This window comes from Alexandromys fortis, unplaced genomic scaffold, assembly GCF_014885135.2.
Source record: "Alexandromys fortis isolate MF-2015 unplaced genomic scaffold, M_Fortis_MF-2015_v1.1 scaffold_83, whole genome shotgun sequence".
Lineage (NCBI taxonomy): Eukaryota > Metazoa > Chordata > Mammalia > Rodentia > Cricetidae > Alexandromys > Alexandromys fortis.
The window spans coordinates 165,562-184,104 of NW_026068001.1; the positions used below are offsets into that span (position 1 = coordinate 165,562).

At 48.0% G+C, this 18,543-nt stretch overlaps 1 protein-coding gene across 2 annotated transcripts in view; it reads left to right on the plus strand.

Moving 5' to 3' along the window:
- Positions 1–8,010: 8,010 nt before the first annotated feature.
- The window catches only part of Dgkk (diacylglycerol kinase kappa), a 108,459-nt gene continuing 97,926 nt past the window's right edge, over positions 8,011–18,543 (plus strand). For both annotated transcript variants that reach the window (XM_050160975.1, XM_050160974.1), the window contains exon 1: positions 8,011–8,682. In XM_050160975.1, the coding sequence (XP_050016932.1) occupies positions 8,011–8,682 (672 nt within the window). The remainder of the gene's footprint in view (positions 8,683–18,543) is intronic.

The window sequence follows — 18,543 nt, forward strand, 5'->3', positions numbered from 1 at the left end:
AATGGGATGTTGTATGCACTAATAGCAAAATAAAGAAAGTAATAGGTTCTAGAGAAAAACATTATAAGAGACCAGCAAGTATCATCATCTCAGACATCTTAAAACTTTTCTAACTTCTCTCACAATATCTAGAAGATGACTGTGAAATACCTTTATAATTACTAGGTACATCAGAGAAGAAAGAGTTTTATAGATTTAGAGGATAATTGGAATAGATTTAAACAATCTCAAAGGATGTCTCCAAAAGATAAAAGATTCTATGCATCTGCACGTGTTTGTTAAATGTTTAGTCAATTGAGGAACAGGCTGGAGATGAGCTATTACTATGTGTATAAAAGTAAACAAATAAAAAGACACTTATCAGCTCCATTAAATGTAAGCATATATACAAGAAAGCAAAAGTAATCATAGTATGCTATATAATTCAGTTATAGAACATGCATAGTTACAATAATATATACTCTGAATAGTGATCTAATAAAATTTTGAGATAATTGTGCTTGGACAGAGGTACAGTGGGAGATTTCTTCCCATGTCTGGAGGCTTAAGGTAATATTGAACTAATTTCTTTTCATAAAGAAGCAATAATCTGAAAAGCTATGAATGAGCTTCATAAGTGTATTATTTAGCTTAGCAAATCTGTTCTACATAGTTTCTTCTGGAGAATAGATAATGAGGAGGAGGGTTCTTACAGCTGTGACAAATAATTTGCTTTTATCACAAACAATTGAAAGTTTTATTAAAATCAAAAAAAAGGTTTGGAAAAGTAAACACTAATTTTTTTAAATATTTATATATATTTTTTTAAATATTTATTTATTTGTTATGTATACAATATTCTGTTTGTGTGTATGCCTGCAGGCCAGAAGAGGGCACCAGACCTCATTACAGATGGTTGTGAGCCACCATGTGGTTGCCGGGAATCGAACTCAGGACCTTTGGAAGAGCAGGCAATGCTCTTAACCACTGAGCCATCTCTCCAGCCCAGTAAACACTAATTTTAAGTGAAAATTCCTATCATAACATCAAAGTGCTCAAATTTTTCAGTGACTCAACAATGCAGCGTCTAAATTTCTATGGTTCATTACCATCTGAGCCCTGTGGAACGGTCGTACTTCTTCTCAGACTACTATGCCCTTGATCATCAGCCTTGAGCCACGCTCGCCTGCTTTCTTTCCCACAAACAAGTTTGTTCCCATTTGAGGACCTTTATTATGTGCTGTTCCCTCTGCCTGGAATAATTTTCTCTAGATCATTTTATTGCAGACTCCTTTATTCAGGACTCGTCAGAAAGTAGCTTCTTTAGAAAAACACTCCATAAACATATAATTGCAAACAAGCTCAATCAAGTGCCAATTGAAGTCCAATCTCTAAGTCAATTGGTCTGTGCTTTTCTAACAATATCAGTGCAATGAAGATAAGAGTTAGGATCTATTATAGATTTAAAAAGACAAAATCTAAGTGCAATCTATAATTTCATCCCATATTTTATAAAGAACTTGTATAGAGATCATTGCTTTGACAAATGGAGAAACAAAGTGTATTGTATATTAAACATTATGAACTTACTGTTGCTAATTTTCATGAATTTGATTATTACATGCATTATGAAAGAGGATTCTGTATTCCTTAGGAGATACATACTGAAATATTTGTGGAAGCAAAATCAAGATGACAGCAACTACCTTTGAAACAAGGGGGTTGGGAGAAGGATGGAGGGAGGAGGATAGAGAGGAGAGAGAGGAGGAAGAGAGTGACAGAGAACGGGAATACATACTAAACAAATTGACAAGATGCTAATGTCTGGTGAATAATGGTAAAAAGGTTGAAAGCTTATCAAGTGAGTAGCAAACAAAAATTCTGAACTTTATCTAGCAGCTTTGTTGTTGACATTAGTATTAGTAAAGTTACTTTCCAACTGTTTTAATGTGCTGGAAGAGTAAGCAAATGAATAGCTAGATTGGCCAAAGAAGCTTCCTCGTGAACTTCCTAGCTTATTATCCTGTTTGCGTTCCTTTTGCTGTTGTTGTTTGCATCACATTTATCATTTTTCTGAAACAATTTCTGTGTATGTATTTCATTGACTCTCTAATGTGTGTATCACCCCAGTCCTATACTGAGATGTTATTTGAGCGAGGATGTTTTAGTGCCTTGTTCATTGGTGAATCACAGGCATTCAAACACATATCTGCTGTGTCAGTGATATTTAGTATTAACTGTGAAATGGATGAATGAGGCGATCCCAAGGAGCTCTAGAGTCAGATGGTATTGTCTTTGTCCCAAGGCTAAGATCATGTCATGAGACCCATTTGCCGTTGTAGAGTTCTGTGAAGCTGAAAGGGCCACTTGGTGGGGTGGGATATGATAACAGGATTAAAGATGATTAAAATATATTATATACGTGTATGAAATGTCACAATGAAACCCATTAGTTTGTACAAGTAATATATGCTAATAAAATTTTAAATCTATATATTGAATCAAACTTACATTTAGATATAAATTATAATGCCAAGCACATTCTAAATGTTAAGTAAACTTATGCCTTTTTAACAGGCATCTTTGATTGTGGCCAGCATTTTTTTCTGTCCTCCTGTATTCAAAATGAAAATTTATTCCTTATATGGGTCCAAGACTATGCCAAAGATACCAATTATGACAGCTTTTGGGTCTTTGGGCTCTCACCCACTTCAAGTACTTTTGAATTTCCAGTCATCTCCTCTTTAAGAGAATGATTGTAATAATTTGCAACAGTACATTATACATATCAGAACTAGTTCTTTTATTTTAAAAAATGATTATCAGATAGGATATTTTGTGTTGGCCTTTTAATTCAACTCAAAGTATCTATTCCTTAAAGTGTTACTAATGTCTCATCTGCCTTATATGAAGTACAAAATCATATTTAAACCATTTAAAGCATCGTTCCATTGGGAAAAACACTTTGGAACTAAATCGCTGGATTTCCATGGTACAACAGGTTATGTCTGTTATAATCTTAGTAACAATATTATTAGTCTTTGTGTGCTTAACCACTGTTTTTTTTCATCTCCTATCCTTTACAGTTGATCACTGTCAGATGGCCCAGCAACAAGTTAACTCCAACTATCTGGGTATCTTGGCCATAGTTTGAGACCCGAAGAACTCTCTACATAGCCCAGAAAAGCTGTGAACTCACAAACTTCTGGCTTTAACCTCTGGGATGCTATAATTATAGTCATGGTTCGTTCTCTCTCTCTCTCTCTCTCTCTCTCTCTCTCTCTCTCTCTCTCTCTCTCTCTCTCCTTCTCCCTCCTTCCATCCTTCCCTCTTATCTCCTCCTTATCTTCTTGTCTTAAGCTTGTTAGACTAGTTACCTTTAGTTACAACCCCAAACTTAGTCCTTGGGAGGCAGAAGCAGCCGGATCTCTGTGAGTTCAAGGTCACCCTGGTCTACAGAGCTAGTTCCAGAACAGCTTGAGCTGTTACACAGCAAAGAAACCCTGTATAAAAACAAACAACAACAACCAAAAAAATCCCCCAAAAAACAAAAACAAAAAACCCCCAAAAAGCCTTTTCTAATCCATAGTATGTCAAAGATGTTACAAAGACTTCCTTCAAACTGTCCTCAGATCCACAACAACCATCTCACTACTGCCTGTCTACAATGACCTGTTCTCTTATCCTCTGATCATTTGGCGTTAGTTAGAATTCATATTAGAAATTCCATTAGCATGTTTTGTTCATGGATAACCTATTCCAGAGTGAATCCAAATGTATATGGAGGTGGTTAAGTTGTTTATCTGGAGCTGGAGCACTAGCCTTGGCAATGCAGACCCAAAACTACAGGTTGCAGCAAAAATGAAGAGTTATGATTTTACAGATGACTCCAAGTGAACTGGATATGACTTCAAGGAACAAAAGTAGGCTAGTAGATTCTTCCAGAATAAAATATACCGTCAAGAAAAGTTTCTCTCGCCAGGCATGGTGGTACACAGGTCTTTAATTCCAGCACTCAGTGAGTTCGAGGTCAGCCTAGTTTACAAAGAGAGCTCCAGGACAGTTAGTGCTGTTACACAAGGAAACTCTGTCTTAAAAAAAGCAAACAAACAAGCAAAGAATAATTTTTCTAACTGAGTGGTTTTACCTTATCACCCCTATACTAAAACACCTTCTGTTGGATCTCAATTAGCTTTAAAAGAAAAAGTATGGCTTTCAAAGACTTTTAACACTTTCTACTTCGATTACTTACTTTGCTTTAACCTCTCCACTCAATCCTTGGTATTGTCCCCTGTTCTCAGTCACCCTGGCTCATTCGCACTATGATTTTCCATTGCTTTCTTTCTCTTTGCCTGACAATATATATTATGCTTCCTCCGTGCTGATCTTTGTTAACTACCCATCAAGACCCACTTCAAGATATTTTCAAGAAGTCATCCCCACTTCACTCACAGCACCACTTGGTATTTGGTGACGGAATACACAGAGATACAGAAAAATTTACACAGCCATTGTTTTACAGTCCCCAAATCAGCACTGTGCTCTGGTTTTTCTCAAGTGGGAGTTGAGAGACACACGTTGTAGATAGCTGTTCAACCACCAATTATCTCTGTGACCTAAGACATGGTGTTTAATCTCATTCTTGTCTATAAAAGTCCAGGGGTAGGAATGTACAGTGGCAGTCCAGACTTTCTTTCTTACACATTTGTTATGAGACTCAAGAGAGATAATGTATTTAGATGTAGTTTAGAAGTCAAAACACATTGTATGAACGCAACTTTCTAAATCTACAACTCCATATCTCTTAAACCCTAAGAAACCAAACTGAGTAAAGGATAACAGGTTTGCATTCTGATCCCATCTAAATTATCAGACTCAGCTATGTGTTGTTCATCACCCCATCTCTTTACTTTACTTAGAATATTACTAGAAAAGATTCAATTTTGGCTTTGAATATTGCCAAGGTGGCAATGTGGGAAAGGTAGACAGCTGCTAAGACTCATTGAAAGGTAATGAATTCCCTTTAAAATTTCTGTAAAACAGGGGACTTACGAAATGTAAAACTATTGGTCCAGGGTCAAGGGGCCCCTCTAGCAGTGCATGATAGCTCACATTCAATAATGAAAACGAAATGAGAAAAAGATGACTTTCAATGTTGTGATGGATTTCTGGCCTCTTCTTAAATGATCCTTGGCTATCTGAAATACTAAATTCTGCTGAAAATCACTGCAGAAAAAAAATTACCCTGCCCAGTAACCTGTAATGCATGAGCTGATTAACAAACATGTCTTAAATCTTACTCTGGCCTCATCGCTGGAGTAGAGTCTGAAGAAGACACACTAGCATTCTAGCATCTATTCTATGCAAACTTGTACTGGTTTTGCTTTTTACTAAAAACAGGTTATGGAGGGAGAGGAAGTATACTAGTTGCAGACAAAAAACAGTCAGCCCTTGCTCTCCAACTGGAACAGACATCTTTGGAAGCACTGAGAAATCATTTTAGAAGACTCAAAGCTAACCATAATACATAATAATCATAATAACCAGAACACAATCCCGGCAGTGTATAAGCCCAGCAACCTACCCTAGTGGAGCAAACACTGTACACAACACCCAAATGAACTTGGAGCAAGAGATCACACCATCAATTTTAGGCACATCGGGACGGAGCATAGAGGGAACTACAAACAAGAGTTCTTTGAATACACATCCAGTGATAACTCCAAGTTGTCTCCTCCCGCTGTCATGCTTGATGACCAAATCATCTGTGTCAAAACCTGAGAGGCCATCTCCTTCTGTGACTGCCTACCCATCAGCCTTTCTGACTCCATGTTGAAGCTTTGTAAAAGAAACATTTAAATGTGGGACACACGTTCCTTTGAAGGGTGTGTTGGGGTTTGTTTCATTTTCACCAGGGTGTAAAACACTGAAAAGTGACCCCAAGCCTGGGTTAGAACTGGTTCGATGTGACACACGTGGCTTTCAGTTATGAACACACAAGGTTAACACAGCTTGTTGTTTTGTTTGTTAGTTTGTTTTGTTCTGTTTGTTTTTGAGTATGGGATCAGAGAGGGAAGAAAAACCCCAAAGAGCGGGAAGCAGGTAGGCACATAAGTTAATTGAAAAAGGTGAAGGGCTCAAGCACCTCTGGGTTTCTCCCATCCTAGAGGTTAGAGATGGTCCCTGTGCTGGACTTTGTCATTGTCAAGCAGTGTGACATGTATTCCGAATAATAGATTTAAGTAAAGATGCTGCAGCAAGTGTCAGAGAGATGCTGACTGCATCATAGATTCTGGTCTTTGGAGGGGGGTATACCAGATTGTCTTCAGTGGTATTCATTGCTAAGACATGGTGTCGAGAACAGAAAAATACTGCAGATTCTTGAAAATTATTGGTGATTATCAGCTAACAAAGAAATAGGTACCAGCCAATGTTGTCCTCTGAAAAAAGATGGCTGGAAGAGGGGCTGCAGATGGAGCACTGCCATCCAAACTGCAGCATTCTCTGTGTGCGAGATAAATTCACTTGTCATATTTCAAATTAGCTTTATAGGTATTCCTCCCCCACCCGGTTGTGGCTGATGGGAAGACTTCTCAAATTTTCATTCTATATGGCAGCATATTGGCGTCTAAAGTCGAGGTCTAAGATGATGGTTTGTAGGTACATGCACATGACTAACCAGGACAGCGCTTCTCAAGTCTCCTAATGTCGCTGGAGGGATGAGACCTGCAGCAGCAACCTGTCCTTTTTGCAACACATTTTTCCTAATGTCAGAGTGCTTCCGGAGGTTTTTTTTTTTTAAAGAGGTATGGGTGTGAAATATGTTTCTCAGTCTAGGACATGCTCATTTACACACACACACACAGGCCTCCGCGCGAGCGCGCGCGCGCACACACACACATAAGTTAGATTAGAAGTCCCGCAGATGCTTATGAAGTCCCGCAGATGCTTATGAAGTCCTGGTAAAAGCAGAAGACAGTCTCTCCTATAGCGAAGCCTAGCCAGACAGATGCCAGATAGCTGCGGAGAGCACCATAACCTCTGCTGCTGAGCTCGCAGCCTAGCCACCAACCACTGCCAGGGCACTCTCTCTCCTTGATGTCTGGCGCGCTGGGCTGCATCTGCAGGCTGCAGAAAGCCAGGGCTCCAGTTCTCCCTCATAACGCTGCTTTCCCAACGAGCCGCAAACCCGGTACGGTACAGCAATCTCCTCAACTATTCTGATTTAGACAAAATCCCAAGACTCCGGAGACACTTGAAGGAGGGTCTCCCCATCCTCAACCCCCGCGCCCCCCGTCTCCTCTTTTTCCAATCTTTGCATCTTAATTTCTTTTCCTGGGTTAAATTAAATAAAAGGGATTATTTGTCCATCCTGACTTGCAGATTGGGAGAAGTGGATAGGGAGGGCAAGAGGTTGGTCCCAGGCTAGATCCACCTGCTGCTCAAGTGAGAGGGCAACTACCTTATGGAAGCTGTTAAGACCAGCAGCGGCTCCGTACAGTGTAGAAGAATTGCAAAGACCCTCAACTTCTCTATCTGTCTCTCTCCCTCTCTGTCTCTCTGTCTGTGTCTGTCTCTCTGTCTCTCTGTCTCTGTCTCTCTGTCTGTCTCTGTCTCTGTCTCTCTCTCTGTCATGTCACTAAAGAGTTAACCCCGGCCGGGCTCCAAATCCTCCCCACCAGGCACTCCACTCCCCCTCCTCTTTTTTTGCCCCCTCCCTTCCCGCGCACGTCGCTAAGAGGTCATCAAGCGCTCTGCCCAGTCGCATTCTCAAGCCTTACTCTTTCCCGCCCATCAAACCCGTGGCTGCTTACGAAGAGGTGTGCGCTCACCAAGGGGCGTGTTCCAGCTCTGGGAGACGCTGCGCGCCCCTGGGTTAGATCAGAGCTGCGCTAGCCATGGAGCGAAGCGGGTGCAAAGTTTGGCACCCCACAAAGGGATGTCAGATAAGAGTGGGCGGACCGCCCGAGGGCTCTTCAGCCTTCCAATCTTAGGGTCGCTGGCTGCCTGGACCCCAGACGGTGTGCTGCAATGGACGGGGTAGATTCAGCGGCCCAGGGCACTGCCCAAGCTCAGGATGGAGAGGAGCCGGCCGAGTCCCCAGAGCCGCCACCGCCGCCTCCCGCTCCGCCGCCGGCTCCTCCGCCGCCGGCTCCGCCGCCGCCAGCTCCTCCACCAGAACCAGAACCAGAACCAGAACCTGCTCTGGGACCCTGTCCAGAGCCGACTCCAGAACCAGACACAGAAACAGATGCAAAGTCAACCCCAGAGCCGGCCCCAAAGCCGGACCCAGGACCAGACTCAGAGCCGGAATCAAAGCCGGACCCAGAACTTGTCCCAGAGCCGGCCCAGGAGCCGGCCCCAGAATTTGCCCCAGAGCCGGCCCAGGAGCCGGCCCCAGAATTTGCCCCAGAGCCGGCCTCAGAGCCGGTCCCAGAACCTGACCCGGGTCCAACATCAGCGTTGGTCCCCCAAACGACTAGAGAGCCTACCACAGATCTTGACATAGGGCTGGTCCTAGAGTCAGCCCCAGAACCTGCCAGGAAGAGGGCCCCAAAGTCGCGCCCTGAGCCAACTTCAGAGAGTCCAAGGATGAGTTTAGCACTACAACTGTTGCAATGTCAGATAGACCCTGGAGAGAGTGGTCAAAAGTCATCTCCATTGCCATCGCCCAGAACGCCACTAACTTGGTCCAAAGTAAAGGTAAGAAAAAGACCCCTTGGGGGAGGGGGTGGCAAGGTGAGGTCGGATGGCTATGGAGTTTGCGGGACTCCGGGCATCCCTTGGATCCTTTTGGCTGCCACTCACTGGCCAGAAAGATGGGAGAGCCTGGGGAAGCGAGAAGTGTCAAGGAAGCGGGAAGTGGTTGGGAGGCGGGAAGCAACATGTGGGAAAAAAGAGTAGGTTGCTTGGGGTTAGGAAAAGAGGAGAAAGCCAAAGTGGGAGTCAAAGCAGTTTTCCCCATGGGAGGAAGTGACAATGCAGTGGGCTTCTATATCTTTAAAAAGCCGTGAGAGGCGCCCTCAGGGAATGCAAGATACCTGAAGTATTTGGGGCTGACTCAAGGTACTTAAGTGGATGAGCCTGAGGGGGGGAGGGTGATGGGACACACCTCTGCCACACTCACTGCCGCAGAGGCCCAAGCTGCAGAGCCTCTGCCCGCTAGCCCCCCTCCCTGCCACTGAGGAAGAGGAGGTATATCAACTAAGATGCTGCTGAAGACACTCTAGGGAGGTCCCTGGTGCCTCTGTCCACTGCTGGGCACTGGTACTCCAGGCAGAGGCAAGGGGAAGGGCGGCGCCCACGCGCACTGCAGGGGAAGGGCAAGGTTCGCTGGGGGGTGGGGGGAGCTGCGTGTGTTGAAGCCACCGTTCTGTCTGTCTGCAGGATTTCCCAGCAGGTAGGTACAAACACAGTGATACAGTGACGCGAGGCGTCACAAGCGGGCAACTGTCATCCTGAGCCAGGACCAGTTGGAATAGTACTGCAGTCCTTGTTTAGAGACGTGAAAACATGAGTTGGGGTTTGTGAGCAGAGTGTGTGAACCGCAACTTTCATCTCTGTGCGCTCTACAGCAATTCCTTATGAAACACCGCACTTAACTAAGGGGCATGGGCGCGGGGGGGGGGGAGATGAATGAAGGGTCCTCTGGCACTAATCCAAGTCAGAAGAGGGAGGAAGGTTTTCAATGTCTATCTCCCGTCTACCTGATTTCCTCCCTGCTCCGGCTCCCACCACGGAAAACCGTGAAAATCACAATAATGCGCGTGCTTCACCTTAGCACAAGCAAATAATACAACATGCCAACAACGGCAGCCTCTCCTGCCCCTTGGCAGGGCTAGGGACATGTCTTGGAAATCCTGCTGCCGTGGACTGCACACTTGTAGAATGCAGAATGCAGGGGTTTGGGGGTAGAACTGGCATCATGAAATAGCTTGCCAAATATCTGCAGTGATAAAGTCTGCAGTGAAAGTTTCAAAGAAGACAAAGGGGTGGCCATTTGTTTCAATAAATAAAACGAAATGCTAGTGACTTGAACAATTCAAAATCAGGGATGGAGATTTCCCCTTCCTGCAGATACCCACCTCGGGGAGATCTCAAGAAAGGGAGGGTGGGGAGCTAAACCCCTTGATCATCATACGCCTGAGGCTAGCCTCTGTCTCTTTTGCAAGGGTTTGCAGTAAGCTGTTGAGTGGGAGATGAACAAGAATCATCTGACCTGTGCCCATCTTAAGTGAAATTTGAGGAACCAGGCTGAATACCTACTGGCCTGGCCCCTTAATTACCTGGGTGGTCCGCAAAGGCATCTTTCCTTTGGCCTCAGGAAGACAGATGGGGGAGGGGGCAGGACCCCTTTTCCAATCCCCAATAAAAATCATTCTCTGAAAGCATATTCTACCAATTTGACTGGAAAATGCCTGCTGCCAGATATGGAGGGTCAAGGCAAAGGGGCTCAGGGCAGTCTCCTTTATATTGTAACAGTTCACATACTGGCTGGGTGGCTCACTGGCCTGTAACCGCGTTCATAGGAGACAAAGACCCCAGGGGGCTGCCTTTGCCCTAGGAAGAGTCAAGCATTTGTTAACCTACATATTTGTACAACCGATCAGGAACCCTGACTGTCCATCAAGAAGAACCTGTAGATAAACTACTAAAGGCTCCTGGAGATCTCAAGGATGCAAAAGATCTAGGTAAATGCTCAAAAGGAGTTCAGTTCTCCAATATCTTCCAGGTAGAACTGTAATTGCCCTCTGGTGCAGTTGGCAACACCCGATATTCAGTCACAGGGTCATTTTCTTCTGCATTATTTCAAGCAAGTAGCAGCTGCGAACAGCTGCCTTGTATCTTAACGTTCCGTACGAATAGATTGCCTTATTACCTGGGGTAAGTATTCTCAAATACTGCCTCCTAGAGGAAAGCTTGGGAAAGTACACACGTCCATCCCTCCACCCCCCCCCCCCCCCCGCCACAATAGCACACACCCACCCCCCACACCCAACCCGCACCACACAGCACACACACACATCCATCCACCCACCCTCCCATTCACCCACACACACATGCNCTGACAACACACACACACTTAACTCCCCCAACAGCACACATACCCATCTACCCCACACACCTAACCCCCTAGAATACACACATACATCTACCCAGCTAACTTCTCACACCCAACCCTACCACAACACACACACACTCAACTAGCCACACAGCACACACACCCACTGATCCCCCGTACTCAACCCCCCACAACATACACACCCATCCACCCACACATCTCCACAATCCAACCCTCCCCACAACACACACACAAATCCACCCACCCACACACACCCAACTCACAAACACACAACACACACTCATCCCACATACACCCATCCTCCCACCCACCTCCACATACCCATGCAACAAACCACCCCCCACCCAACCCAACACATACACACCCACATAACCAACTCCCCCAACACACACCCATCCACCCACACACCCATAAACACCCAACCCCCCACGACACACACACTCACCCCACACAACCCAACCTACCCACAACACACACACCCATCTATCTCCCCACCCAATCCCCCAACAATACACACAACTATCCACCCACCCCCACCCAACCAACCCCCTCCCACACAACACACATACCCAACCACCCACCTACACACACACCCAACCCCCCTACAATACACACAACCATTCACCCACACACACACCCAACCCCAAAACACCCACACACTCCCAACACACAACACACACCACTTACCCCCCCACACCCAACCTACCCACAACACACAACCCATCCACCCTCCCACACCCAACCCCCCACATAACACACATACCCATCCACCCATCTACACACACACCCAAACCCCCCTACAACACACAAAGCAACACACACCCATCCACTGCCACACCCACACAACACACACCAACTTACCCCCTCACACCCAACCAACCCACAACACACACACCATCCACCGCCCCACATAACACACAGCCATCCATCAACCCACCCACACAACCCAAACCCCCCACAACACACACTATCCACCCACCCCCACACACCCAAACCCCTCCCACTCAACAAGACACCAAACCCACCCCCAAAACACACACCCATCCACACACCCAACCCACACACAGAAAACACACACACGCTTACCCCACACACAACCCCTCCACAACACCCTGCCACACCCAAAACCCCCACAACACAAACCTATCAACCCACCCACACCCAACCCACACACAGACAACACACACCCACTTACCCCACATAAAACACACCACAACACCCCCTACACCCAAAACCCCCACAGCACAACCCAACCCCCTCCCACACTACACACATCCACCCACCTACACACACAGACACCAAACTAACCACCACCACACACACCCATTCACACACTCACACAACCCAACCCCTACACACACAACACACACCCACTTACCCCACACAAACCCAACCCACCCACAACACACACACCTATCCACCCACCCACCCCCCGACACACAACCCACTCCGACAACAAACACACTCATCTGCCAACACACACACCAACCCCAACACTACACACACACCCCTCACAAACACACCCAACCCCCTACAACACACAAACCTACCACCTACCCACCCCCACACACCCAACATTCTTCCACACAACACACACACCCATTCCCCCACACCCAACTCCTCACAACACAAACACTCAACCCCCCCACAGCACGAACAACCATCTACCCCCCAAACGAACCTCCCCACAATACAGACACACACCCATCCACCCACCCATCTACCCCCATACACACAACACACAACACCCACAACACACACATACACCCACACACCCACACACACTGAACCCTACCACAACACATACACACTCAACTCCCCCCACAGCACACACACCCATCTACCGCTACACCCACCCAACCCACCCACAAAACACACACCCATGTACCCACCCACCTCCAAACACCCGGCCCCCGACAACACACATACCCATCCACCCACCCATCTACCCCCATACACACAACACACAAACACACGCAACCACCTCTCACAACACACTCTTATCCACCCACCTACACTCACAAACCCAACTCCCTCAACACACCACACACAAACATGCATCCACCCACACACATACACCCAAACCACACACACAACACACAAAACCATCCACCCACCCACACAACCCAAACCCCCCCACAACACACACCCACACACACCCAGCCCACTCACAACACATACACGCATCCACCCACCCACCTCCACATGCCCAAATTCCTGCCACAATACACACACCCATCTACCCTTCCTCACACACCCAACCCCCCACAACACACACACCCATCTGCCCCCCCACACCTCACACACACCCTCACCCCCTACAACACACCCATTCATCCTCACACACTGAACTCTACCACAACACACACTCAACTCCCCCCACAGCACATACACCCAATAGCCCCACAACACACACCCATCCACCCACCCATCTACCCCCATACATACAACACACAGACACCCCCAACACCCCCAACACACACCCATCCACACCCAACCCTCCCACAACACACACACTCTCAACTCCCCCCACAGCACACACACACATCTACACCCCACACACAATACCCCCTCAACACACACACATCCACCCACTCATCTACCCCCATACACACAATACACACACCTAACCCACCCACAACACACACACCCATCCACCAACCCCCCACGCAACTGTCCCACAACACACACACTTAACTCCCCACCAGCATACACACCCATCTACCCCTTCCACACTCAACTCCCCACAACACACACACACACATCCATCCACCTACCTCCCCACACCCATCCCCACATAACAGACACACGCATCCACCCACCCATCTACTCACACAAACAATACACACACACCCAATCCACTTACGACACACACACTCATCTACCCACCCACCCCCACATACACATCCACCCACCGATGCACAGACATCCACCCCCCCAGACACCCCCCCCGACAGCACATACACACATCTGCCCACCTACCCACACACACCCAACCGCCCCATAACACACACCCACTCAAACCACACGCACAGCACACTCACAACACACACATCCACCGACCCACCCCCCATACCCAACCTCCTCCCATAACACACACAAACCCATCCATCAACCCACACACCCAACCCCCCCACATGACACATCCATCTGCCCACCCACCCACACCAAACCCCCACACTGCATGTGCACACACATACTCTTCACACACACCCAACCCCCCACCACACACACACCTATCGAGCCACCCACACCCCACACACAACCAACCCTCAAACAACACACACACTTAAGTCCCCCGACAGCACACATACCCATCTATCCCACACACCCAACCCACTACAATATACACACCCATCTACCGACCTACATCCCCACACCCAACCCTACCACAACACAAATACACACACCCAACCCTCCCCACAAAGCACACAACCATCCACCCACCCATCTACCCAAACACACACAACAAACACATAACATACACACAACCCACCTACAACACACACACACACACATCCATCTGCCCTCCTACCCACACACACTCAACCGCCCCACAACACATACACTCATCAACCCACCTATCTATCCCCATACATACAATACACACAACACACACACATACACCCACACACACTGAACCCTATCACAACACATACACACTCAACACCCCCTACAGCATACAAACCCATCTACCCCAACACCCACCCAACCCCCCCCACAACACACACACCAAACCAACCCACAACACACACGCACATCCACCCACTCACCCCCACACACCCAACCACGTCCCACAACACACTCTTATCCACCTACCTACCCCCACAAACCCAACCCTCTCAACACACCACACACAAACATGCATCCACCCACACACATACACCCAAACCACACACACAACACACACAACCATCCACCCACCCACACAACCCAATCCCCCACACAACACACACCCCACACACACCCAGCCCACTCAACACATACACGCATCCACCCACCCACCCACACACATCCAAAGTCCTGCCACAATACACACCCACCTACCTACCATCACACACCCAACTCCTCCACAACACACACACCCATCTGCCCCCACACACACCAACTTCCCACTGCACACACACCCCTCACACACACTCTGAAGCCCCCCACAATACACACACATCCACCTACCTGGACACACTCAACCCGCTCCAACAAAACACACACATCCACACACCCACACACCGAACCCCACCAAAACACACACATACACTCAACTCCCCCTACAGAAAACATACCCATCTACCCCCATACACACAACAAACACAACACACAAACCACCTACAACACACACCCATTCACCCACACACCCCCACACACCCAACCCTACACAACACACACACTCAACTACCCCCACAGCACACACACACATCTACTCGCCCACACCCAACACACACACAACACACACACCCATCCACCCACCCACCTCCACACACCCATCCCTCCAACAACACACATCTATCCACCTACCCATCTACACCCTTACACACAACACACATACAACCAACCCACCCACAACACACAAACACACTTAACTCCCCACCAGCATACACACCTATCTATTCCTTCCACACTCAGCTCCCCACAATATACACCCATCCATCCACCTACCTCCCTACATCCAAACCCCCACAACACACACCCATCCAACCACATATCTACCCCCACACACAACACACACACACCCAATCTACTTGCAACACACATCCACTTATCCACACACACCCATCCACCCACCCTCCCACAAAACCCAACCCCCCCACAGCACACACACATCTGCCCATCTACTAACACCCACCCAAGCCCCCACACATAACACACATGCACTCACCCCCCACACCCATCTACCCACCCACCACCACACACCCAATCTTCTCCCACAACACACACAAACCCATCCATCCACCCACACAACCCAACCACACACACAACACAAACACAACCGCCCACCCACCCACACCAAACTCCCACACAAAACCTACACACTGCACACACACACACTCCTCACACACCCAACCCCGCACAACACACACACTTATTGACCCACCCACACCCCACACAACCCAATCCTCCGACTACACACACACACTTAACTCCCCCCACAGCACACATACCCATCTACTCCACAACCCAACCCCTACAATACACACACCCATCCACCCACCTACCTCCCCACACCCAACCCTACCACAATACACACACACACTCAGCTCCTCCCACAGCACACACACCCATCTACTCCCCATAATCAACCCCCCCACAACATACACACATATCCAACCACCCATCTACCCCAACAAACACAACACACACATTACACCCACACAACCCACCTACAAAACAAACACCCATCCACCCCCCACACCCAACCCTCTCCCACAACACACACACACACATCCACCCCTTCACAATACACACACACTCATCTGCCCACCTACCCATACACACCCAACTCCCCACAACACAACCATCCACCCACCCATCTACCCCCATACACACAACACAACACACCCAACACACCCACACACACCAAAACCTACCACAATACATACACACTCAACTCCCCCCACAGCACACACACCCATCTACCACAACACCCATCCAACCCACCCACAACTCATACACCCATGCACCCACCCACCTCCAAACACCCAGCCACCCCATAACACACACACCCATCCACCCACTCACCTACACATACCCCCCACAACACACACACTTATCCACCAACTGACCCCCACAAACCCAACCCCCTCAACACAACACACACACATACATATCCATCCACCCGTACACATAACCCAACACACACAGACAACACACACAACCATACACGCACCCACACAACCCAACTCCCACACACAACACAACCCATACATCCCACAAACACCCAGCCCACTCAGAACAAACACGCATCCACCCACCCACCACCCTACACACCCAACCTCCACCCACAATACACACACCCATCTATTCCCCCCACACCAACCCCCCACTGCACAACACACACCTCACACACACCCAATCCTCCATCACACACACTCATCTAACTACCCCCACACAGCCAACCACCTCCCACAACACACACACTTATCCACCCACTCACCCCCACAAACCCAACCCCATCAACACAACACACATCCATCTACCCACTCACCCCCACAAACCCAACCCCATCAACACAACACACACATCCACCCACACATACACACCACCCACACACAACCATCTACACACCCACATAAACCAACCCCCACACACAACACACACGCATCCACCCACCCATCCCCACACACCCTACCTCTTTCCACAATACACACACACCCATCTACCTACCTCCACACACCCAACCCACACATGCAACACACACACCCATCAGTCCACCCGCCCACACACACCAACCCCCACACTGCAAACACACAGACCCCTCACACACACGCAACTTTCCACAACAAACACATCTACCCACCACCATACACCCAAACCCCTCCAATGCAACACACACAAACCCATCTACCCACCCACACACCCAACCCCACCAAAACACACACACTCAACACCCCCACCTCACAGACAGCCATCTACCCCATACACACAACCAACACACAACGCAAACACACCCATACACACACACACACACAACCCTACCACAACACAAACACATATTCAATTCCCCCCACAGCACACACACCCATCTAATCCACACACACCCAAACCCCCACAACAAACACACCCATCCACCCACACATCTACCCCCATACACATTCACATACACATACACCCAACCCACCCACAACAAACACACACACACCCATCCACCCACCCATGAGCCCACACCCAACCCTCCCACAACAAACACACTCTCAACTCCCCCCACAGCAGACACACCCATCTACCCCCTCACACCCAACACCCCCTACAACACACACCCATCCACCTACCTACCTCCCCACACCCAATCCTNCTACACACAAGACACACACCCATCCACCCACCCATCCCACCCACACACACCCAACCACCCACAACACATACACAGACTCTCATCCCCCCATACTCCCCAACATCCACCCACCCACCCACACCACTTCATCCTCCACACACCCATCCACCCACCCCCACCCCACCCCACGCACCGTTTCAAACAATACAAGTCTCAGTATCCACAGAAATCCTTCATAGCAAGCATGGAACTAGCTTAAAAATTTAACAGAAGAGGCGAATGCAAGAGGCTGAGAATATGGCTGCAAGTTTTCTAAGGTAATATTGCTAGCTGATATTTCAATAATCAAACCAACAAATCAATAAATGATAAGAATCTTCCTGCCTGTACTCTGTTCTGTTTGGAGCATTCAGTAAGGTTTCCGGACCTACTAGCTGCAGTTCTATGCAGACACTAGAGACTGCTAAAAGGAGCCTCCTGTTTTCTTTCCCAA